General features: G+C 37.0%; 1 protein-coding gene across 7 annotated transcripts in view; it reads left to right on the plus strand.

The window, feature by feature from the left end:
* Positions 1 to 24,021, plus strand: part of KMT2C (lysine methyltransferase 2C) — a 150,499-nt gene that overhangs the window by 82,442 nt on the left and 44,036 nt on the right. For 5 of the 7 annotated variants that reach the window (XM_026843345.1, XM_026843346.1, XM_026843344.1 and 2 more), the window contains 9 exons: positions 910 to 1,091; positions 1,855 to 2,019; positions 2,616 to 2,725; positions 8,221 to 8,286; positions 9,782 to 9,994; positions 13,562 to 13,690; positions 15,512 to 15,631; positions 18,161 to 18,291; positions 19,972 to 20,158. In XM_026843345.1, the coding sequence (XP_026699146.1) occupies positions 910 to 1,091; positions 1,855 to 2,019; positions 2,616 to 2,725; positions 8,221 to 8,286; positions 9,782 to 9,994; positions 13,562 to 13,690; positions 15,512 to 15,631; positions 18,161 to 18,291; positions 19,972 to 20,158 (1,303 nt within the window). The remainder of the gene's footprint in view (positions 1 to 909; positions 1,092 to 1,854; positions 2,020 to 2,615; positions 2,726 to 8,220; positions 8,287 to 9,781; positions 9,995 to 13,561; positions 13,691 to 15,511; positions 15,632 to 18,160; positions 18,292 to 19,971; positions 20,159 to 24,021) is intronic. The other 2 variants (XM_026843348.1, XM_026843350.1) reach the window with 2 other exon arrangements.

Genomic DNA, 24,021 nt, shown 5'->3' on the forward strand with positions numbered 1-24,021 from the left:
CACTGATTATCCAGCAGTTGGTTAAAATAACAGTTTGAGATATAAGCTTAAAACCTAAATACAAGCAGAATTAAAAACAAAGAAAAAAATTATACTGCATTTTCATTTACTAGGGGCATAAGGTTTAGTTCATTCAATTTGTCTGTTGGCTGTCAGAATTGACAGCAGTTGGAGTGGTTACTTAATACATTTTACATTCATTAGTCTAGGAGAGAATGTGTGAAAATTAAATTTGAATGGTATGAGATGACTTAGCAAGCACATAATAAACTATTTACTGCAATATATACACTATACATTCTTGATTGTTTATAATACTATGTAAATGTGGGATTTTTTTAAACATGTCACAAATCTTTATTCAAAATGGACTTTACAAAATTGCATATTTCATGCAACTTTGACTTTGTGTTTATATACTGCTCTTACGTTATATGTTAATTACAATAAATTAGTTGTTTGTTTGAGATGACGAAAACCCCAGCACTGGTTATCACAGAAAATTTAGGAACGATACAGAATTTGTAGTGACCTGAATCTTGGCTTTACTACACAGAGCTGAAAAAAAGCAGCTGTGTGTTCTCCTTCATCCCTCCAGGACCAGCTATTCCTGTAAGGAGTAAACTGTCCTACATGCAGATCCAGTGCAGTATTTATTCTCTGGTATGCTAGTTTATCCAGAGAAGTTATATTCTGGAACAGTATCAGATGTCAGTAATTACAGTTTCTTTCTATTTAATGCATTACCATTTAGTGAAGCTTCAGAAAGTCTAGTTGATAAATAGCTACTTTTGATCTGTATAGTGTGCACAGAAGAGCATCCTGTGCTCCCCTCACCAGCCCTTAATTTATCCAGGGATCCCGGTGCACAGAGCAGTTTCCAAATAATTTTCACCTTGCCATTTGCAGATTACTAAAGTGGTGCTTAGCAAAGGTTGGAGGTGCCTGGAGTGCACAGTGTGTGAAGCCTGTGGGAAAGCCACGGATCCAGGAAGACTGCTCCTCTGTGATGACTGCGACATCAGCTACCACACATACTGCTTAGATCCACCCCTGCAGACAGTTCCAAAGGGAGGCTGGAAGTGCAAATGGTGTGTTTGCTTCTGGGGTCAGAAATAGTGACTGCTGGCCTCTTTTGTTTCTTTTTGTCACTTCATATTTGTAATGTCAATTGAACTGTAATAATGTTTTAATTGTATTTAAGTCAGGTGTATTAAACAAAGCAAACAAAATACTTTTGAATTGTTTCATTCTATTATCAATTTAATAGGTAAACTGTTATCTGGTCTTAATACTGTTTCTTCATGCCAAAACCCATGTAAGTAGAGGTGGACAAAATATTTCTTTTGAACTCTTAGCAAAAAAAAAAAAAAAATCCAACTTACATTCCAGTATTCAGTCACAAAATGAATGCGTGCTTAACCAAATTGTTCTCACAATAAAACCTGAAAACCATCCATTTTACCTGGGTGAAACACAGTCAGGCTAGACCTCTCACATTAAGTCTCCTAAGCCTCCATATGTTGAAGTGAATGGCAACTGGAAGCAGGAACTCCTTTGACCTGTTGAGCTGTTACAAACACCCATCTGCCTGTTTCTGCAGCTTGAAGGGAATTCTTACATAGGAATGGTCTTTAAAAAAGTATAAAAAAATGTTGGTAATGTTCAAAATCTAAACAATACCATTTTCTTTCAATTAATACATTATTTGACTTGAAATTAATCCCCCTCTGCCCCCAGTGGTTAGTGATCTAAAACTTAATTACTCACCCAGTTCTAAGTAGAAGGATTTTAAAGCCACAAAATAATCTTCCTGTGAACTGAAAGTAATAGATCATTTTGTCTGTTCTGCAGGTGTGTTTGGTGCAGACACTGTGGAGCAACTTCTCCAGGTTTAAGATGTGAATGGCAAAATAATTACACACAGTGTGCTCCCTGCGCAAGTTTGTCTACCTGCCCAATCTGCTATCGCACTTACAGAGATGAAGAGCTTATAATTCAGTGTAGACAATGTGATCGGTAAGGATTTCTAATATTTTACAGGTTTTTCCTGTTTAAGGCATATTTTAATTTTTTTCCCCTAATATAAAAGTGTAAAGATGAAGGCAATGGTCTTGTGGTAAAGAGCGCTGGATTGAGTCTCAGAAGTCTCTTACTAGTTCATTCCTAGTTGTACCACAGACTATACGACTCTGGCCAAATTAATTAATCACTCTGTGCCTCATTTTCGCCCTCTGTAAAAATAAAACTAATTTACCTCGCAAGACCATTGTTGTGAGGCTAAATCAAGATTACGTTGTATCAAGTAAGTAGTTAAAATGATTGCAATATAGGGAGAAATTTATAATATGAAGACATATTGACTTCCATGACATTGTTTTATACCGTTCCTTCCTGTGAAGGGAAATAGGTAATCTAATACTGTATATACAGTATTTAACACACACCACTGTAGGGAAATGCTGTGTATGGAGAACCTGACTGCGTCATCACTTCTCCCTAAAAGAATTTAAACAAGTATTTCACATTTACTTGGACCATATACTGATATTTGGGTCTCCTAAAACACCACATATTTCCTTTAAATTGTATTTTTTCCCCCACTTAATTTCTAGATGGATGCATGCAATCTGTCAGAACTTAAACACAGAGGAGGAAGTGGAAAACATAGCTGATATGGGTTTTGACTGTACCATTTGTAGGCCATACATACCACCAACAAACGGTAAGAAGACAATGGAAACCAATGGCAGGATTGCACATTGCAATAAATAGGTTTGGGAATGTGTTACGGTTCTTTTCTCTGGTCGAGATTTGGCTCATGGCAGAAGTGAGTTTTTTCATGTTTATTTTAAGGTCCCTTATGGAACTGTCCTCAGCTCTTTCACACCCTCTAGTGATTGGCTGCAAGGCCAAAGAAAACCTAGCAAGGGGAATTCTGGATATATTTATTGAAGATAGTTTGGGAAAACAAGTAAAAGCATTTGGTATTGTAATGGTAAAATGCATCTCACTTTGTCAAGTGAAAGGAAGAAAGCCCAGTTCTCTAAAGTTACTAACATCAGAAGAAGCTGAAAATCAATTCTAAGCAGAAAAACATCTATATTTCGGTACTTGGAGGCTGTCTAAAGCAGCAGTAGCTGTGACAACAGTCCGTATAAACGTTTTTCCCTCCTCCCTCATGTTTTATTAATGCCACTCCCTCAGCTCTTCCAGTATTTAAGACCAGTGCTTCCCTCCCTAGCTGCAGTCACCACTCTGGAGTCACCACTCTTTTAAATTAAAATGCATAGTTCTTTCTGCTGAACTCTGCTCTTCTCCATTCATGTTATCAGTGAATATATATACAGACTTCCTCATTAGTCTGAATTACAGTAGCAGTCTGAATTTGTAGCAGCAGTACTTCAGGAGCTGCGGTTACTGCAGTTTTTGTCTTTAAGCGCAGCTACAGCATCTGGTTCTGGGGGATGGTACTGGTTAATGTTACTATGAGTGGCCTGTCAGCAATTAGATTGGCTTATGACATGATTTATGGTCTTGTTACAAGGGTGGTATCCCAGGTCTGTTTTCTCTGCATGTCAGCTCAGGGGAGTTTCTGCTTCAGTCTGCTACTTTAACAGAGCATTGACACCCGTACCCATTTGTAGGTAACAGCATGTTAAAGTGTTCACATTTACCCTTTACTGGGGTATCATGAGAGTGTAGTAGGAAGAAGGTGTAAGAACTAAGCAAATGTTTCAAGAAATATATCCACCAAGAAGATGTCAGTAAGACTGTCTTTCCTGATCAAGATTGAAGATACTGTGAGACGTGTTCAAGAGGTCTGCCAAAAAAAGTTTGTGTCCCTTTACACTGGCATGTCCTCAAAACAGCATGGCAGTAATTGTAATTGACGTGACCTTGGAGGTTTATATACTCCCTTGTCAGCTACACATGGTTGTGTAGTACTTTTATCAATATTTGAAGAATGACTTAAGTATTTCTATGAGTCGCTTCATTTTTGAGATCTGCTTTCAAAAATTCAAAAGACATTTTGTAAATGGGAAAACCAAGAAATTTGCAGATATAACATGCATTTTTGTTTATTTTGGTAATAAGCTTTGGGCACTTAAAAAGGTCCTAGTAAGAAATACTCCCACTGCTTTTCTCTTTCAAGCTGGCAGAGCTACCTTTTAGAGATAATTAAAGCCCATAATATGTGAGACAGAACAACTTCAGAAAATGGTATCAGGGATGTTTTACTTCCAGGCATAAGCTGGCCCCTGAATTAGTCCTTCCTATGCACCTTCGTAAAGTTGTGTTGCTTAGGTTTGTCTTCTGAGGAATAGGAACTATTCCTTTAAGACCAGTTAGGGAGTTCCCAAGCTTTCTTTTTTTTTCACCTTTTTTATAAGACAAGTTTCTCTGCTTATTCTTTCATGTTTTGACTCAGTATATATAATACCTCTTTAACATGTACATTTGCACAGTTGCATGTCTGAATTTGATGCATGTTCATAAAAATACTTGCATGTACTTTTATATGAAATGTTGTGGTCTTTCATTAATTCTTCTACAACTCCTTTGAAAATTTTCTATGATTTTTTTTTGTTTCAAAATGAGAACAATTAGCATGTGATAAACTTAGAGAAACAAATACTAGTTAACAGTAGAAAGCTTCTTAAAATGTACCATATTCTGAGATTCTTACTGGGATGGTTTTTGCTCTTTCCATTTGATGTAACACATCCGTGATACAAGTATTATTATAAGCTTTTTAACTAACATTCTAGAAGAAGCAAGAGCCCCTCAACCTAGTAAATTACCAATAGGTTGCAAGTTTACTGTAGGTAAAGAGTGAGTGCTTCTACCATGTAGGTATTGAGAAAGAGCTTCCGTTTTTCTTGCTTCAAAACATGGAAACTTTTAAATTTGTAAGGGCTTTTCCATATCTCATCTAATCTAATAATCTCACAAAGTCACCCTCTTCAGGAAACAGAAGCAAATAGTTTTTTCTTCTTGAACATATCACATTCGGCTCTTGATATTTATGTAAGATTTGCTCCAAAGCAGTATGCCATAAACCTTCATTGCTAGGTTCTTCTGAAATAATAACCTCTGATCAGTGTTTCATCAGGTTCTTTTTAGTATGGTATCAAATTATAATATATGTCCCCCAGCGTATTGCTGTGCCTTGTAGAAAATTTCTTCTAATTTAGATTGCTTCAGTATTATCATGACTGGATACTAGCAGCTGCTCTAGGTAGCAGCAGCTTTTCTTCTGTGCTGCAATTCCTGCACATTCAGGAGAGTTATATGCCTCTCTCATCTACAGTCACTCCTAGACAAGCAATTCCCGACCATTTAGCCATCACTTCTGCCTTTCTCTCATTTGCCCTTGTATGCCACGTCTGTAAATTTCATCCCTTCCTCACTTACTACCATCCTCTCTCCATGCACATACTCCATCTTCTTCCTCCCTTGATGTTATTTTATTTTTCTGCAGGAGGCAAAGGGACCAGCACTGTCTGATTTTCTTTAGTTAGTTACAACTGATTTTGGTAACAGTTTTTGGTAGTTGCCTGCGTGCATGTATTCCTTCTGTGGCTCAAATAAGCATGCCCACAGAGGCAGGGAGGAGTTTGTATCACTTACTAATTCAGAGATGCTTGATACTGCCAGTGATATGCATATTAAGGCTGGGAGCCTCTATTGTACAATTTTCGTGAAACTGAATTAAATTTTCTTCCTTCTGAAACTTAATTCTACATACTTTACAAATAAAGGGTACAAAAGCACATAATACTGTATGTTAAAAACTAACTTTTGAATATTTTTATTACTTGGCATGTTTTTTATGTCAGCTCTTATGTTCTTGTAAGTTACTCTATTTACAAAGAAATCCCTGCATTATGCACACATTTATTAAGGCATCCAGTAGTGCTCTGTTAGTGTTGTGTTTCTGCATCAACCATTTTGCTCTGACCCTTACGCTGATTCATTTCTTCTAGAATTGTTCTTTCCTATTATAGCCTTACAAATGGCAGCCCCCTTTATTTTTGAAACTGTGATTCTTCTCATATTGCTTTCTGTGCACCTATTTGTTTTCAACTGAAACTACTAAATGCTGTACAGTATTTAGCATATTTAAACCCTTTTACAAATAAGTGTAATAATTTTGGTTAAACTTCAACTAATTGCCTTGGAAAACACTTTTTTTGTTCCTTCTTTATTTTTTTTTCCCTTGAACAGTCTTTCTCTGACAGTATTGTGTTTCTCTGTTACCCACTTTTATTGATTTTAATCCTTAATCTGCACTCTTAATTAGCTCATTTTCTGGAAGTCTGTTTAATACTGTCTTCAAACACTGTTTGTTTGTGCAGCTATTGTGAGTTGGTCTCTGAAGGCCTTACCTTTGTCCCTATCAGCTTGTTTATTTGACTATTTCAACTCTATTCAGTCTCCAAAGCTAAAATTGTTCACAATCTGACGCGGACCTGAAGAATGTTCCATGGTTTTGACTTCTAAATAAGGATTGCAAATTCCCATTCAAAGCTGTCTTTCTGAATTTTTTGTTCACCTTAGATTCCAATTCAATAATTGTTATCTCTGTCTTAAAACATCTTGTAAATTATAATCAATTAAATGAACAGATGACATCTTACTCCACTTTGAGTATATCTTACAATCTGCATTTTTTCTGTTGTTTCAATTCAGTGATTTTGAGTATCATCCATCTTGCAGCTTGTCCCATATTTTTTTGTTTCCTTTCAGCTCAGCATCTCTTTCAAAAATCTCATTTTCAGTTTTCTTCTCTTTCTTTTCTTTCCACTCTTGTATATCAGTTTTTCAGTAATTCTCATAGACTTCTTTCCTTTACTAATTTCATGGAATACTAGTTTTCTGTACGTTATATCATATACTTTAGTTAGACCTTACATAAAACCTTTAAAAGACTGTAGCTTTGGAAGACAGTCTTTCACTTTCCTTAAATTTTTATATGCTTAGAAAGCATCATTTAGCAAAGAATTTGTTACTTGGAAGCTTCTGTGCTTTTCCTAGTCTTGCCCCCGACTCCCATATTGTATGAGAGATGGTCATCAGCAGCACATGTGCAGTGGGCTGACATGTCTGAGAAACACTGAACCTCCCACAGGTGCTTTACTTCATTGGTTTCATCTTGCATGGCAGATGCAAAGTAAATACTCCAGATGTTTGTCTGAGTCTTAAATTCAGCGTGGGTAAGCTTTCTAGGCAAAAAAAATGTAAAAGTGCAGATAAACTTGCCTATATGGTAATGCTAACCGTGTCAAACTAACAGATTTTCTGATTCTAGTTCTCGGTGTTTGCGAGATAGAAGCTTCTAATTTTTACTTTACTTGCTCTGTCTACATAATCTCTGTAAAGTCACTACTAATATTAAAAGTCTAGTCTGTACATCACAGGTTAGTGAAGCATGATTACAGTTGTTGTAGTTAAGGGAGATGGGAAGAGCATTTCTACCCACAGCAACAGTAGCCTAGTGTTGTAGGACATACTGATCATTATTTGTTCCATCACACTGTTCCAGTACTTCCCTGAAGTGCACAAGCTGTGGTTTTTAAATTGAACTTCTCCTATTCCCTATATGGATATTCCTCCTATTCCCTATATTGATATTCTCATCTGGAATAAAAATTACTCAATCTAACTTGAACTAGTCATGTATCATCTCTTCTCAGATATATCAGCCTTCTCATAGGTGTTGTACAAGACACCTGACAGCACAGTCACAGCCAGAATCTTGTGTGCAAAGCTTCTGGAGTATGCCTGCCCCTCCTTGGGGAAATACGGCAGTGAACGATACCTAGTTCACAAAGGCCTCCCATTTTTCACACTTAGGTCAGCAATACCTGGACATTGTGACTAGTGGAGAGGTTATTTTCTATTCCAGTAGATCCAGTGTATTCATTTGCCCTTGGTCCAGTAGAAGGAGGTCATTTACGGTTGAGTTCAGTGCCATTCCAAAGCCATTCTTGGCTCTAGGAAGTTGGAGAACATCAATTTGTATCAGGCTTGTTTTGTAGTCACATCTTCTGTGACGCTGAAAAGCACTTTATTTTGAAGGTGCTAGCAAATGTTGCCAACAGTATAAATTAGGGAGTTTAACGAAACTGTTTGAAGGAAAACTAATTTGATAGTTTTAGTTTAAATCAAGTCACTATTCTTAAAAGTTGAAATTATTTTCCTTATATTTTTCAGTGCCTTCTTTGGACTGTTGTGATTCATCAGTTGGAGCTCAGATTATTTCAAAATCAAAAGAACTAGGTAAAGAATGTAAATGCTTAATCTTTGATCATTTAGCATATTTTAAGGGTACATTTTTACATGAGACAAAACCTCCTTTTTTTCTATGATTTTATAACACACAGCATTAACTATCTTTCAGTTACCACAGCATGCTTTTTTTTTTCTCATTCTTTCTTCTTTCTTTTCTTTTGCCTGCTATACCTGCACTATAATAATTATTTTAAATTATGCTTTGATCCTGCAGACTTAGTTGCTTCCCTTAATACTAGTGGTGATAACACAATAGGGCTGAGTCAAGCACGTACACAAATGTTTACAGACTCAAGCTGTAAGAGGACAGAACTTTTCTGTATTTGGTTTGTGCTAGGAACGCATATAATAATACGTAAACACATATATAATCTTGACAAGCCTACTCACAAGTCACTTTTGGTAATGATAATACCTAACAGGTTCCATCATGTTAGGACAGCTTCCATCATTACAGATTTTTTTCCGTTTGATACCGCACAAATGTAGTTCTGAGAGAAGGTTCTCCCCTCAAATCTTCAATCTGAAAAAGAGTATGCTTTTTTTTTTTTTAAAAAAAACAAATGCTCTTGTATCAGTGTAAGAAAACAGTCATCTGGGAGAAGAATTGCATTCAGAACAAGCTGTGTTTTGAGGTGTGAGATGTTACATGAGAAAATATTTTTGGTTAAAGGGAACAATTGTTATGATATTTTTATGTTTTCAAAAACTGTGTTACCAAATCATTGTGTAATTGGCTCCAAAGAGCTGAAGCATCGTTACAGCCTCTTCATTATTTGGTAATTCTCTGAAAGTTCCCAGACCTCCACTTACAGGGCCCTAGCACAGGTGACAGTGCTTTTCTACATGGTGAGTTAAGGAGTGTTAGTTTATCGATAGACTCAGTGGTCATGTAACAGCTTGAGGAGGAAGCAGTCTTGCAGGTCTTGGGAGACATGGCTTCTACCCATGATATCCAATCTGATCTTGGAGCAGCTCACTTGATATAACTTGGGTTTTGTCTGCCTATAAAATAGGACTAGTAACTTGCCTGAGTTACCAAGAGTTCTGGGAGGAGTCTTAAGGTCATTAATAAGATGATGGTGCAGTGCTGAGAGCTGGATGAGGGTCTTGGCTGATAAGCAACAGGGACCCAAAGTAAGACTTGCACAGTTTTCTGTGACTGTCAGGGATACAGAAATACCCTGCAAGGCACCAGTTTTTGTAGTCAAATCATTCTTTCTAATGAGTCCTTGATGTAAGTTGTTTGTAGCAATATAATGGATAGTTGGTGGATTTGACATCAGACTCTAAATTATAAAGCTGTAACTGTAATGGGTAAGACAGTATCAGATATCTCTATTTTATTTATACCAATTCCCTCACTCATGAATCAGCTCCATACATGTGGATTATTAACTCTTAAAAGTGCTATTCCTAAAAAGCTAAGACCTGTAAATTAAAGAGTTTTATATTGCTTTTATGATTCATTTAACTTTTATAGACCCACCGAAGACATACACCCAGGATGGAGTCTGCTTGACAGAATCCGGCATGTCTCAGTTACAGAGCCTAACTGTTACAGTACCAAGAAGAAAACGGACAAAACCAAAGCTTAAACTGAAGATTATAAATCAGAACAGTGTGGCTGTGCTTCAGACACCCCCAGATGCCCAGTCAGAACACTCAAGAGATGGGGAGATGGATGACAGTAGAGGTAGCAGTCTACTTTTGGCGTGTCTCTTATCTTGGAGTGTTGCAGTACATGTATGCATTGCAGATATCCCTGGGAGTTTTTTATTATACTGATACTCGTATGTTCTGTACTGAATGCTTTATGGAAGTTATTTGGAACAGTAGTCCTGGCTCATTGTTGTCCATTTCAGGGATTTTTCTTGCTGTTCTGTTTATGGGTCATCCATCCTATAGGAAGCTCACCTTTCTAAGGCTGGCAACACTGGAAGTACTAGTTGTCTTTTTTGTCTAATCCTTGGGTTACCTTTAGGAAATACTGTGTAGTCACTGAGCACAAGTGTATTTTGAGGCTCTCAAATTTAGTACAGACGCTGTTTGAAAGTGGTAATGGTGGCTCAGCAAAGCAACGTCTAAATCGGTGTAAAGCTCATATTTAAAACAAATGGGAAAGTGGAGTAGAAAGCTCTTTACTAAGAGTATGTGTTTTTCTGAAGTAGATAATGTGGGATGACCTGAGAGTCTGAGGGGAAAAAACCCAATTTCTTTGTATTTCCATAAATGAACATTTTGTTTGTCCTCATCTCCAAAGTAGTATTTAAGGTAGAATTTGAGTTTGGGAGGGAATTCTGGGTATTGCTCTAGTTCAAGTAGATGACGCTGTATGTAGTAGAGTCCTACCAAAGGATTTCAGGTTCCAGGGTGGAGGTATCCTTGTTGTATGGAGGGAGGGGAAGATTTAACAGTGCTTTTGTGGCCTCCAAGGCAGATGAGAAATGAAGGGATCTGGGTTAACACATGTCAACCCAAACGCATTCCTGTGTATGGGGATGACGTTTCAGTCAATGGTAAAGGCCCTTTGGAAAGCTCCTTCCACCACATGTCTAGACATGGAGAAAAGATCCACGCATCCCTGGGCCACCAATACTTGTCTCATTTGCTTCCCTCACAGCTGAGCAAGCACAGCAGTCCCAGCCAGAGGAGACCAAAGGTGGGAGATGAGAGTGGTAAAAACACATAGGAGCAGCCAGCCCCACTCTTCAAATCCCCACTCTTCAACACTAGAAACAGCAGCCAGCATGGTGCAATACCATTCTCCTGTCCTCTTCACCATGGTCTGGCTGTACATCCTGATAAGTGTGTTGGTAGAATAGGTGTTAAGCTGTAGCCTGGAGAAGGGTTTACTTAATGGCAGGTGTGAAAATCATTACATGAGTCATGCAGGGGAGAGGAATAGAGGAACACAGGCACCCCACCACAATCTGAAGTGCTTTGTGTTCATGCAAGTTGCCTTATTGTTGATCAGATTAAATTTAATAAGATGCTTTTTTTAGATACAGAGTATACTAAAGATAACTCAGTAGTTTAATCATCAGTTTGTACTTGTTGCCTAGGTATTGCTCCAATTGATTAGAACATCCTTACCTTCTGCTGTTGACTAGAAGAGTATTTGTTTTATAATAGCTTCCCTTTATTTGTTTATAACCTTGAAAACTATTTGACTAGTTGTTTTTCTTTCATTTTCTTCAGTTTTCACAGGGTTTGGTACATTATCCTAGCATTACACTGACTCTAAAATTTAATCTCATACTTTTATGTAGTCCATCAGGTGGGTTGTTGAAAGCAAAAAATACTTTTGATGTAGTCCATCAGGTGGGTTGTTGAAAGCGAAAACGCTTTTGATTTTGGTTTGAAGGCATCAAGATAGAGAATTAACCACTTCCCTTGTTCTTTTTCAGTGGTTAATCATCTTTTACAAATGTGTGCCTGTTTTCTATATAACTTTGTCTAACTTCAGTATCTGCGTATGGGTTTTATAGGTATCCCTTTTCAACTAGATAACAAGATATACAAATGTAATAGCAGAGTATGAAAGGGAGAGCCAAAGCTTCACTTCTGATCACCTTTCGTTGCCTTTTTGACAGTTAGAGCACATTCATATGTGTGACAGTAACAGCACAGCATGTACATCATAGATTGGCTGGATTTCCTGGAAGCTCTACATGTGCTCTGTAGAGTAGATCATTGCCTGCTCTCTGAACGTCTGAAGTTTTTGTATGAGCCTCAGGATGAATAAAGCTGTGGCACAGCTTTGATTGGAGCAACACAGTGTAGAAATTCCAGGCAAACAGGAATAACTCTTACTTCAACTCCAAAATTCCAGGTGGAAAAAAGAGACTGTATCTGAGAAAACTGAGCTTGTGGTAATTATGTTACATCTCATCTGTAGGCTTTCATCAGGTTAGGCATTTCATCAAGTGTTCCACATTTTAAAGTCTACTTGAAAGTTCAGCTTGCTTCAGGAGCTTCAGCTTTGGTAGACTTAATGTGGCTCTTCTGCAACTATTATTTGATCTATGCTTTGTAACTGAATAGAAAGGACAATTGTGGGATTTGGCATTCGGCGTACCAGTTTGTATAGCAGGACACGTTGGCACTCAAGCAGGTTTCTCTTCTTGCCAGAAGTGGACATGTTGTAAAGAGGGCTCACCCATGATTTTAAGGGGAGGAGGGAATTGGCTGTGGTTGTCAGCGAGGACTGCTTTTGCCAAGCAGTAGAACTGCTTTTTTGTTAGTAGAACTCAGAAAAGTCCTCATTGATGGGAAAGCCTGGTCTGTGACCCAGCCTGTGGAAGAGCAAGGGTTGTAGTTCTACCACAACAGAAGTGGTATTGTTATAACAATATTTCTCATACAACTGTATGTGGTTTAGACCATATAGAATTACACACTTAAATCCAGGGATTTAATGAGAATACTGGAATGAGAATTCCAGTATCTTTTCAGGGGCAAGACTATATTCAACATTTCAAAAGCTTCATAGTAAAATGAATATGTGAGCTCATTATGATACTGACATTTTGGGGATACCAGAAACAGAATTAACTCCCTTTCTCTTCAACACCAAAGGCTTTTTTAATGCCATCATACTTTACATCTGTTTGTACCCTGCTTTCCCATAAAATATAAACTCTAGCTCAAAATTACCATCTTCATCTTCAAGGCTGAGTAATTCCTTTGGGCTGAATTTTCTATTATGTAAGTCAAATTCCTCTTCATAGATAAGTCAGCTTTCAGTCAGTGACACCTCTTCAAATCAAGAACCCTCTAAACTAAGAGTCATTAAACATTACCTTCCAAGTGCAGGCTGCAGTTTTTTCAGTCTGCTCAATAAATAAAAGGCCTACCAAATAGGAGAACAGTAAACAAAACAAAGCATATCTTGCATGGTAAATTATACCCTTATTCCTTGATGTATGGCTAGAAATTGCTCAGACACTTAGAAAATGTGGTAACACAGGCTTCTGAAATGGGCGCCAAAATTTTTTCAGATTCGTGGATAGTAACTAGAACATTTATTCTCTGGTTTTGTGTAGACATCATCTCACGGGAAATGTATGTATATACTGCGTCTTTGTGTACAGACAGGGTGGGTTTCCCAAAAGTGTTTAGTGAGTGTGTATATCTATCACCCTTTTGAAAAATCTGTCATTCTCATTTAGTTTTTCAGGAATCAGTCAGATGTAGAAATTTTGGAAAAATGTCTTCTTTCCCTTTTACAGTTAAAGTTACCATTGCCTCTTTTCTGCAGAAGGAGATCTTATGGACTGTGATGGAAAATCAGATTCCAGCCCAGAACGAGAAGCTGTGGATGATGATACCAAAGTGGTAGAAGGAGCTGATGGGATTAAAAAAAGGAAGAGAAAACCATATAGACCTGGTAAGATACAGTAATTTATGATTGTGTGTCACTTGTTTGTTTTAGTGCTTTTTTTCTGTATAATTAAGAAACTTTAGAAAGCAGTATGGAATTCTGAACTATTCTACTGCTAATAGGAGATTTTAGATTTTTTTTTCAGTGTTCTGTTTAAAATAATTTTTAGTCCTCTAAATAGAAAGTATCAAAATACATTTCCAAATGTTGCTGCTCATCAGTACTCCTGTTCTTAGTATGCTGTCAATTACTGGTTAGTAGTTCCAATCTATAACTTATATTGACTCTTTACTTGATAGGAAAATGTTCTGTATTTATACAATAGACGAAGGCCAGTTTTTGTGTCTGTATAAGTATGTATGTATATGTATCTGGCAATATCTGAACTTTAGAGGACTTTTTAGAGGTCTTATATTCTGAAATGCTTGATAAGAGTAATTTACTAAATGTTTGCAGATTACTTCTGGCAGTGAATTTTAATTAATTAGTGCAGTCTTGACCTGTGTCCTGGGTGCAGAAACAGTTGAGCTGCAGAAAAAGCTAGAGGAACTTAAATGACTCCTTAGGAAATAGCTCTGATTCATTAGGGCTAAAACTGAACTCAAGATAATAAGCTCTACTGAGACACTGCCTGGCTTTTTGAAGAGCCCCTGTATCACATACCTTGGTATATCTCAGAATCTGTGTTAACATGTTGGGTTTGTGTTTCCTTATGCAGCTTCCCACTACTGTGGATGAGAAGTTGATTGTAATCTGTGTAGTCATAAGTACTGTTTTTGCTAGTCACACCCATCCTGCTTGCTCTAACGGGCCATATCCTCTGATGATGCAGATAGTAGGGGAGGAGAACAGAGACTGAAATGATCGAGGAGGTGAAGGCAAGGATTAGAGTGAAGGAAGGAAAGGAAGTAAGAGTTACAACGTGGTCTGGTTTCTTTTGTTTCTCTCTTAGTAGCTAAACAGATCTCTACCACCTTTTATACTCCCCATGTCATTTCCCACACAACTTAAGAGCCTTGTCTCAGCAGGTCATGCCCATGTGTATATCGCCTTCAATCATGAACCCACCCTTGGGATGGTGGTATAAACCCACATCAATTATTTCCTTTTTCTCTACAACTAATGTACCTCAACAAGTCATTTATTTCTTTCTATTGCTGGGTCCTCAAGAGAAGAGACTTGTTTCATTTGCTTGGAGTGGTTTTGGATCATGAGTTGAGCAGCCATCTGTTAGTTTTCTGCAGCCAGCAATTTCCCTGAAAAATGAAACAAACGTGCATCTGATGCATGTACATACATACACACCAACTGTAAAGGATCAGAAGCACTGCAGTCAATCTCTAGTGAAGGATTCTGGAGATTCAGGCAGCATGATGTTGATTAATTATCTTTTTATTTTGTGGTGTGTCCTTCTCTAGTACCATCATTTGGAGTGATGGGCTTTCTAGAGCAATTAGTAGTTTGTTTTTTGGTCCTTTAAGGTTCTTTATTAGGTTTAATTTCATAGGTTGCCTTCTAATCCCAGCAGTTCCTCAGCTTACCAAGGGAGGGGAAAAACAACATCTGAAAGTTGCCAGGTTTGGTGATTGGAACTTCTTGTGGTCCTCAAATTCTGATTCTTTTTGATAATTACATGCATACTCACCAAGACATTAAGATTCAGAAAGGTTTTGTAAAACTATGAATGAAAACTCCTTAAGTATGTCAGATTTGTTCTTAGACCTCAACAGATGCAGTAGTCCCATCTACCTGCAGAAAATTTTGACTGTCATTCTTACTGTGAAACATAGTTTTAATTAATATACTGAATTTTTGCTTCCATGTTAGGTATTGGTGGATTTATGGTACGTCAGAGAAGCCGTACGGGGCAGGGAAAGACTAAAAGATCTCTCTCCAGAAAAGATTCTTCTGGATCTGTTTCTGAGCAGTTGCCTGGCAGAGATGAAGGTAAGTACAGAAACTTGTTTTTAAAATTTTGTTAATGCTTAATGCAATAAAAATAATGCAACTCATCAGCATACAGTTCTTCCCCGAGACGTGCTATGAAGGAAAAAGTTCTTTCTTTTTGTCAAGATGGCTTCATTACTTCAAGTGAAAATACTCATTCCTACATACTTATAATTTCAGCAGAGCCCATGATTTGCAAAGAAACTGAAACAATTAATTGTAGGCTATTGTGGGAGATAATTAGTGAGGATTATAAGAATTGCTGTATTGTTCAAGAGCTGTGTTTGGCCTAGCTTTGATCAGTAGAAGAGGAAAAAAAGTGTAAAAAATGAGGTTTTCTGAAACAGCTTCATCTAGATGTATACCTGATCCAGAGATGTCTTCTGGATCATCAGTTTTAATATTCACTAGTGTTCCATGTTCCACAAATGTGTCTAATAATTTTATGTATCTGTTTATGCTCTGAAAAATGTTACATTAATGAATTCAACAATATACTGTTGTTGCATGAAGAAGTAATTCCCTATTTTAAAATGGATATCTGACAGTTTCATAAGCTACTCTCATGTTTTCTTTTATGAAAGGTGATTTTTAAAAAATAATTCCATATTAATTTGTAATACAGAAAGATTTTCTAGACGTGTCATACTGCCCCATCAGTTGTTGTCTTTTCCAGGGCTGCAGAATCCTACCCTGTCTTTCTTCTCATAGGAAGGCTGTTTTAATGCCTGTGACACTAGTACTCAGTAGATTGTGTACCTAACAAGAAGTCAGATTTTGTTCATGGGCCTTGTTCTCTTTCTTGCTATGTGTGATTAAACTATATTATTTCATCCATCTGGATTTGTTCACACTATCTAATCTAAAAAAGTACTGAGCTATCATTAAAGTGAGGTGTGGAATATATTAAGTTCAGAGCCTCTTTCCTATTAAGTCAGTAGAAGGACGCATCTGATTCTTAAGATTGGCTGATGATATCTTAGTTAGAAGACTCCAGTCCAGCCTTCCATTGCTCCTATTACTCTCTTGTGTCTGTTGAGCTATTGTGTTTTTAACCTTTCTAGAGCCAGATCAGTCTCTTGCTATATATTTTTTTGTACAACATGGTGGAGACTGGATCTTTACTACATCATCCAGACAGTATTAAAAACTAATAGGTAAATGTTATCCTTGCTTGCATTTGTAGAACCAGTTTATGAAGCCAGCAAATTTTTCTTTTATCAGTGCAACCCAGTATTCTAGCTAGGTCCTCTGTTCAGATGTAATCCTTGCTTTCTCTTTAAAATTATTGTTACAACAATGTTTTTCTGCTTTGTAAATATTGTTTCAGTATAGTATACTACATTGTTTCAGGTAATTTTGCTTTAAAATTTTTCTTTTATATAGAGATCTGCTCTAAGTAAAGTAAAGTAAATTACTTTAAGTAAAAAAAAATTACTAAAAAGTTAATTCGCTGTTCTGGGTAACAGTACAATGCATATTGTTAAAAAGTGGTATTCTTAAACAAGTATTCGTCAGTTAAAAGTTTGAGCTTCTTTTTGTCTGCTCAGGCACAATTGCTTGTTAAGAAAAAAACCCTCAGAAAATCTTTGTATGTTTTAAATCATCATAGCTTGCTGAGAGCGTGCTTCTCAGCTGCCACTACTCATCTGCCTTAGCATGTTTTTGCTAATCTTGTCATGTTCCACCCCCTTTCTCTGCAAATCTCACTCTCAAACAATGCAGAGGTCAGAGTGCCGGTGAGCCTCATTCTACTCACTGTCCTCTGAATATGGTACAAGAGATAATACAGTACAAAGCTAGCTGATTTTACTACCACAATAATATAGTTTCTTAAATAACTTCCCAGGATCATTAACTTCATGTAATTAGCTTTGGCAACACAGAAGTAGCAGGACTTTAAAAGTTCTGCTTTTACCTGCAGTGTTTTACCTGGTATGCGGAAATAAATTACTGAATGGATGATAAGCACTGTGTGCTTTTGTGCTTATTAGAAAAAACAGTGCCCCTCTGGAATATGATAACTGAATAAATGTGTAATTTTTCGTGAAGGGCTTATTTATATTTTTTTTTTTTTTTTTTTTTTTTTTACTTTCAATTTGAGAAGAATTAGTGTATAAAATTAAAGATGATTCATATGTAGCTCAACATTGATGATTTTGGAGATACCACTTCACTGGAATTCTCTCTCAAGTATCTGGTTGATTGGGACCTATAATTTCTCTGAAATTACCAAATTCTTAGGTGGCTTGGAGATATGAAAGTTTAAGGTCTTTCTGCAGCCAGTGAGGTACAAGGCAATGATGTGACTAGTACCACATATGGTATTTCTTACTGCCAGAGGTCAGATGATCAGATGGCAGTTCACAGCTGGCTAGATAAAAGCCACCTTTAGAATACATCTAGAGTGATACTCAGTGAACCCATGCACCCAGATAGGTAGCAAGATACATTAAGTATTCTGCCACTGTACCTTTAGAGCAAGATACCGAATGGTTTATGTATTTGTGCCTGAATGTTACTTTTTAGGTTGGACAGAACAGTTGCCAGACACTCCAGTTGAGGAGTCTACCCCAGCTTCTGAAAGTACTGAGAAAATAAAAAAGCGTTACAGAAAAAAGAAAAATAAACTTGAAGAAACCTTTCCTGCCTACTTGCAGGTAAAGCTGTTGTTATACTTCTTGTGTAAACCCATTTACACACCAGATCTTTTATGTGTGTTGATTCATATTTCATTTAAATAATGTTTCTTTTCTGATTCCCAATTTATCATTCAAATGAAATGATTTTTTTGTAAAGAATGTTCATAAGTTTATACAGAAAGCTGTATATTACGTTAAATCTCCAGTCCTCTGGTGTTATTTCTCAATATATAAATCTCTACTTGTTCTGAGAGAGGAGTTGGGAGGGAAAGAAGCCTTTCTTTTCTCTTGGAACTGACACATGACGTTTTCAGTATTCAGTAGAATGTCTTAGCCCAATCATGTCGTTTCCTCAAGATAATAATTTTTATTTTCAGAAGATTATAGAACATGATTGGATAAGGGAAACTTGTTTTCCTACAGTTCTGTGGTTTTATAAGCCTTGCAACTCCCTACCACAATATTCTCTGCTCTTTCCCCCCCTTAATTCTGTGATGTCCTAGCAAATAAGAGGTAGCAGTCATGGATAATAACCAGGATATTAATAGTTATAGAGCAACTTACCTAACTTCAACCAGTTTATAAACTGACTGGTTTATATATGTCTTTCACAGAGGACATTATTTGGCTCGCTCTTCTTCTCAGCCACCTTTTTCATGAGAACTTTATTATTTTATAGATATTCACCAAGCTTCATGACAGACTACATTGGGATTGAAAGCAAAGAATTGACGGAGAGGCAGAACAATCTCTGTCTAAAAATAATTTGTATTTCATAAGTGAATTGAAAAGGAATTACTTAAGCAACATTTCCTTTGGATTAATAAAAATTTTTTTTCTTCATGCATGTTTTACTCCTGTAAAACATAGAATATTTCTTAGATTCTTCTTCTGCTTATGTTTGAATAACTGATACTAAAAAACTAGCTTTATTTTTAGCAGCTGTATCCTAAATCAAGATTTTAAAGACTATATGAAAACAGAAGTTCTTATATTATTAATGAAAATTGGCTTGGAAATTTGATAGCTGCTTGTCAAATTACTGAGTACTCAGGCTTAGGTGAATGATAGCCGTCATATAGGATGTTAAAAGATACTCATGTAAGTTAAATATCTTTAGGTGTTTTGTTGTTGCAGTTGGATGTTTTGTGCTAATTGAAATGCAGTGTATGGTCATTCTAGAATTTGGACCTAGTCCACTTGCATGTTTTTAATAAACTTCTTGTATGGCCTTGATCAAGTTGCCCGGTAGTATTCCCCTTCTTCGGCTGTCCTTTTTGTGTGAAGAGATATTTTTTAAATCTGAAAGATTTTTAAAGATTTTTTAAAATCTGAAAGATTTTAAATCTGAAAGATTTTTAAATCTGAAAGATCTGAAGAACTTGCAATACATAACACTGTATTGGTACACTGTCTCTGCTACATACACATAAGAAGACTATAGTTCTTGTAGATAATCTAAGGTTTGAGTTTAATCATGAGATACTAATAATGTAGCTCCCTCGGGTAAGTTGTATCCACCATATCCACACCTCATCACCTGGAAGAGATACTGCCATGCTGGAAGGCATGTGAGACAGAGACTGTTTTTATATTTCTAATAATCACTGGCTTTCAATTTTAACTTAGTTGTTTACCTAACTTTTTCAATATATTGCAGTGTTCTTCCTACATTGAATCATTTTGTCTCATTTGCAGGAAGCTTTCTTTGGGAAAGACCTATTAGATACCAGTAGACAAACCAAGTTGAGCCTAGATAATTTACCTGAAGAATCACTTACACTCTCGTGTAAAACAAATCTGACCACCAATTTCCTGGATCCTACATCTGACCCCCTTCTTAGCTCAACCTCCACTCCAGCTCAGGCAAAACTGGGACCTCAAGGTATACAAAACTAAAGTTAGTGATAATTCAGTAGTCTGATTTTGTTGTTGCAGCTCAAGCTTTTCCACTCTCTTTTCCACTTTTCTCACAATGTTTATCTGATATATTTTTCATCATTCTGGATATTAACTGTCTTTGTGAATCTAAGTGACGTTGATAATCAGTGATACTCAGCTTAAGGGCTCCAGCTGTTTCAGAAAGAGCAGTGGATGGCACAACAACTGGCACTTAATGCAAATCTGAAACTCCTTGACTGTAATGTCTATGTCTATAAAATCTGTGAAAATTAATACTGTGTAAGAATAAGCATACAGATCCATTATAGAAGATGACAAAAATACTCTAATTTAAAGCTATTTTTAGTAGTGCCGTGAACATTCATTGAATGAATATCATCCAACTTTTATTTTCTTTAATGTTTTAGATTATTTTAGTTTGCCAGTCTCCTCAGAATTTTTGGTTCACCATGTCCTTTCTGAACATGAGTGCCCTTTCCAGGTACAGTTTGTAGGCCCTAGGCAGTCTGTTGCTGTTGCAAAACTTCACTGAGAAGTTACTGCTGAGAGTTTTGCAAATAGCCAGAGGGTTGTAAAGTGCTGCTGAAAGGGGAGCTTCACACAGGCAATTAAAAGCGAAAACCTTACTGTCCTCCTTAAAATTATTTTTTCTCTGTGTCTTGTAGTATATGTTGTTTGCTAGAGGTGTCTTACCATTTTGTATTTTTTAAAAAATATTTCTTGTGTATATTAGTTAATTTGTGGCTTATTTTTCAGCTTGTCCACACAGGTTTTTCCATCTAAAAATATTTACACATGTTGGTACAGTTTCCCATGTCCAGAGAGTAATTTGAAAAAAGGTCGCTTATTTGTGATTGTTACTCAGTGAAAATCTGCTAAATGAAAAGCAGAAGGCTACATTATAATTAAACATTGCTTGTCATACAGTTGAAGTTGTGAGTAACAGAGAATGCAAAAGTTAACTTCCCCTGAAGGGGAAACCACTGCAAATGGAGTGTTTCAAGGTCTGTATTTCATTGGTTCCAACACTACAAGAAGATATGCTCACACAGCCCTTTTTTTCACCCTAGCATTCTTTTGAAGCCAGAGAAATACAGATTCAGAAGTCTTTGCTGGCCTATCCAGCTGCAAATTAAAGTCACTAATGTTGATGTATTATGGTAGTATAAGGTTTTAGAAATCCGTTAATTTAATGTTCTGTTTTTCCAACATTTGAAAGGAGTTTTTTTAAAAAGTTTTTTTTATGAATAAGCAAAATTGTAAAACTTTGTCATTTCCTTTTTATTCAGAAGTAAATCGTAATGAGGTGGCTATTAGTAAATAAATCACTAGCAATGGTTTTCGTGGATAACCTACTGTCTTTCCCATTTTATATATGAGAGACTTAAAGGACAGTGCTTTCTGGCCATAGGAATGTTCTCAACAATTGTGTCTCAACTGTTCAGATTTCCAGCCAAAATTGTGTCCAGATGGAGCTGTTTGTTGTAGTTGGAGCACCAGTGGGTGAAGTCATCTGTCAGTATTGATCAGTTCCAGTGCAGTTTTTCTTAACTCTTTCATTGTGACTTTGTGGGAGGCAGTTAGTTCCACAATAGCATCCACATATGTGAGAGACAGATTCATTTTGAGTGGTGGAGACCCTGGTAAATTGGCTAACTGCTGAGCTAGCAACAGTCACATCTTCCCTTCTGGTTCGTATTGCAGAGGAGCTGGAGGTGAGAACAGTGTCCTAGAGCACCTGTGATATTTCGTCGTATCAATACAGACCTGACTTTGGAGCAGGAACAACACGAACTGCTTTATTCACTGCACTGGGAGGCTGTAGGACTCTTGTGTTATCTTTCTACAGTGCCATTTCTCACGAGGACTGCTGACTCCTGTGAGAGTCCTTGCTTAACTGGATAGGTCTTTTCCACAAGGAAAATGTTCTTCTCTTAGTAACTCCACTTGTTTAATCCCAGGATTAAGGGTTAGATACTCTTGTTCATCTTCCAAAGAGTTGTCAAGCATCTAAAGAAGTTACCCTGTTTGCTTTGCTTTTCAAAATGTGCATAGGCCTGCTGGGGAGTTGAAAGTGATGTGTTCAGTCTGCTCATGAACTGAGAGTGCATTTCAGTGACATGTTCTGTGACTGTTTATTCTTAGAGCTTGGTTAAGGATAGCTGAAGCTTTTGCTAGACAAGATTGCAGTAGTGATGGGTATTGGCAGAACTGGCCAGAAGAGGGTTTTTGGAGTACTTTGTTTACTATTAATTTATAGTAACTGTGACTGAAGTGAGCTTTAGGCTCCCAGTTCTGATTTCTGTCTGGCAAAGAGGTTGCAGTTTTTGTTTTCAGTTACAAGACTCACATTTCCTGTGGTTTTATAACATGTGTGGCACAATTCACAGTGTATTCTGCATGGGACCAACCCTGAAAATAATTTCCAAGACAGTGCTAGAGTAGAGTGCGAAGGCTTGCTCACTGCAACCCCTCTGGGGTCTCCAGGCTGTTCATGGGTAAAGTTTAAGGTGCTGATTGGAATCTGTTGCATCCTGGCAGTCAGAGAACTGTCTACATCTCTCTTGAGTTTCTTGACCTGGGTGTGTCTGAGAAAAAGGAGGCCACTGGCGAGGTGTGTTCTGTGAAGTCTCTGCCAATGTGATCCTTCCTTTAGTTTGAAATAGCTTAAATTCAGTGTACTTTTTTTCTACAGATGCTGAAAAAGTCATCTGTTCAAGCAGGGTCACCAGAGAACGCTGAAGAAATTCTTCCTAGACAAAAGGAGAGGTGTTGTCTGAGTCTCTGTGCAGCTGGTTCAAATGCTGCTGGGACATTTTATAACTAGATATTGTCATGGAGTGATTAAACATCTCAGGGTGGCTGCAGCTTTGGGAGAGGTGTTTTTATTCTTTCAAAACTTCATAAATAAATAAAAGTAAATGCATTGGAGGAATCAGGATCACGAGATAGCAATAGAACTGTGCTCTCTTAGAGATCTAGCATTACAAGCAAATAATTTTCCTTTCTGCTTTGTCTTAGTTTTCATCTCCTTTCTGAGTCAAATTAATGAGCAGTATTGAGCTATTTGTTTGGCTGCAGATGTCAACCAGCTATTGATTCTGATCTGAAACAGCTGACTAAAGTGATTCAGTTGTTTCCAAGATAATATTTATCACACATAGAATTAAAATGAGGAAAAAATAGAAGAAAAATGTAAAAGTGTGCTTTAGATTAGATGTCTAATATGAAACTTGCAGATGATAGCATCTAGCCCTCTGCTATGACCAACACTCAGCCCTTTTATAGACTTAACAAGCTCAGTTTTGAAAGTAGGTAGCTTTTTTCCAACCTACTAATCTCATCAGAAGGCCATTACAGAATCTGATTGCCTTAATGGTTAGGAGCTCTCTAATTTGAAGCCTGAATTTATTCACAGCCAGTTTGTAGCTGTGGGTGGTAAACTCTTCAGTTATATCCTTCCAGCTGAGCTCTTTCTAGCTACTTATTCAATATATTTGTATTCAAATTAGGAGTTGAATTCTTAAGGTCTGTTCCCAAGCACATTACGAAGAACTGTGGAGAAAAACACCATAACATAAAATACTACAGAAGAATTAAAGTCTGCTAAATACAGTCTTGGTGCTTCCTTCATAAAGGCTTTTTTCTCCCTGATACTTAACCTGCCTTCTGGTAGGAATTGAGAAAAGTTAAAGAATTGCTAAAGTCAATTCTTTGCCTACCAGCCAGTACCTTTCGGTGCCTGGTGTTAGTTAGTTACTTGCATAATCAGACCAAATTGCCAGAAGGAAAACAAGTGGGGGGAGGGGGGGGTAAGAACCAAAAGCCCAAAACAAACCACCAAAA

This window comes from Athene cunicularia, assembly GCF_003259725.1.
Source record: "Athene cunicularia isolate RWA chromosome 2 unlocalized genomic scaffold, athCun1 chr2_part1, whole genome shotgun sequence".
Lineage (NCBI taxonomy): Eukaryota > Metazoa > Chordata > Aves > Strigiformes > Strigidae > Athene > Athene cunicularia.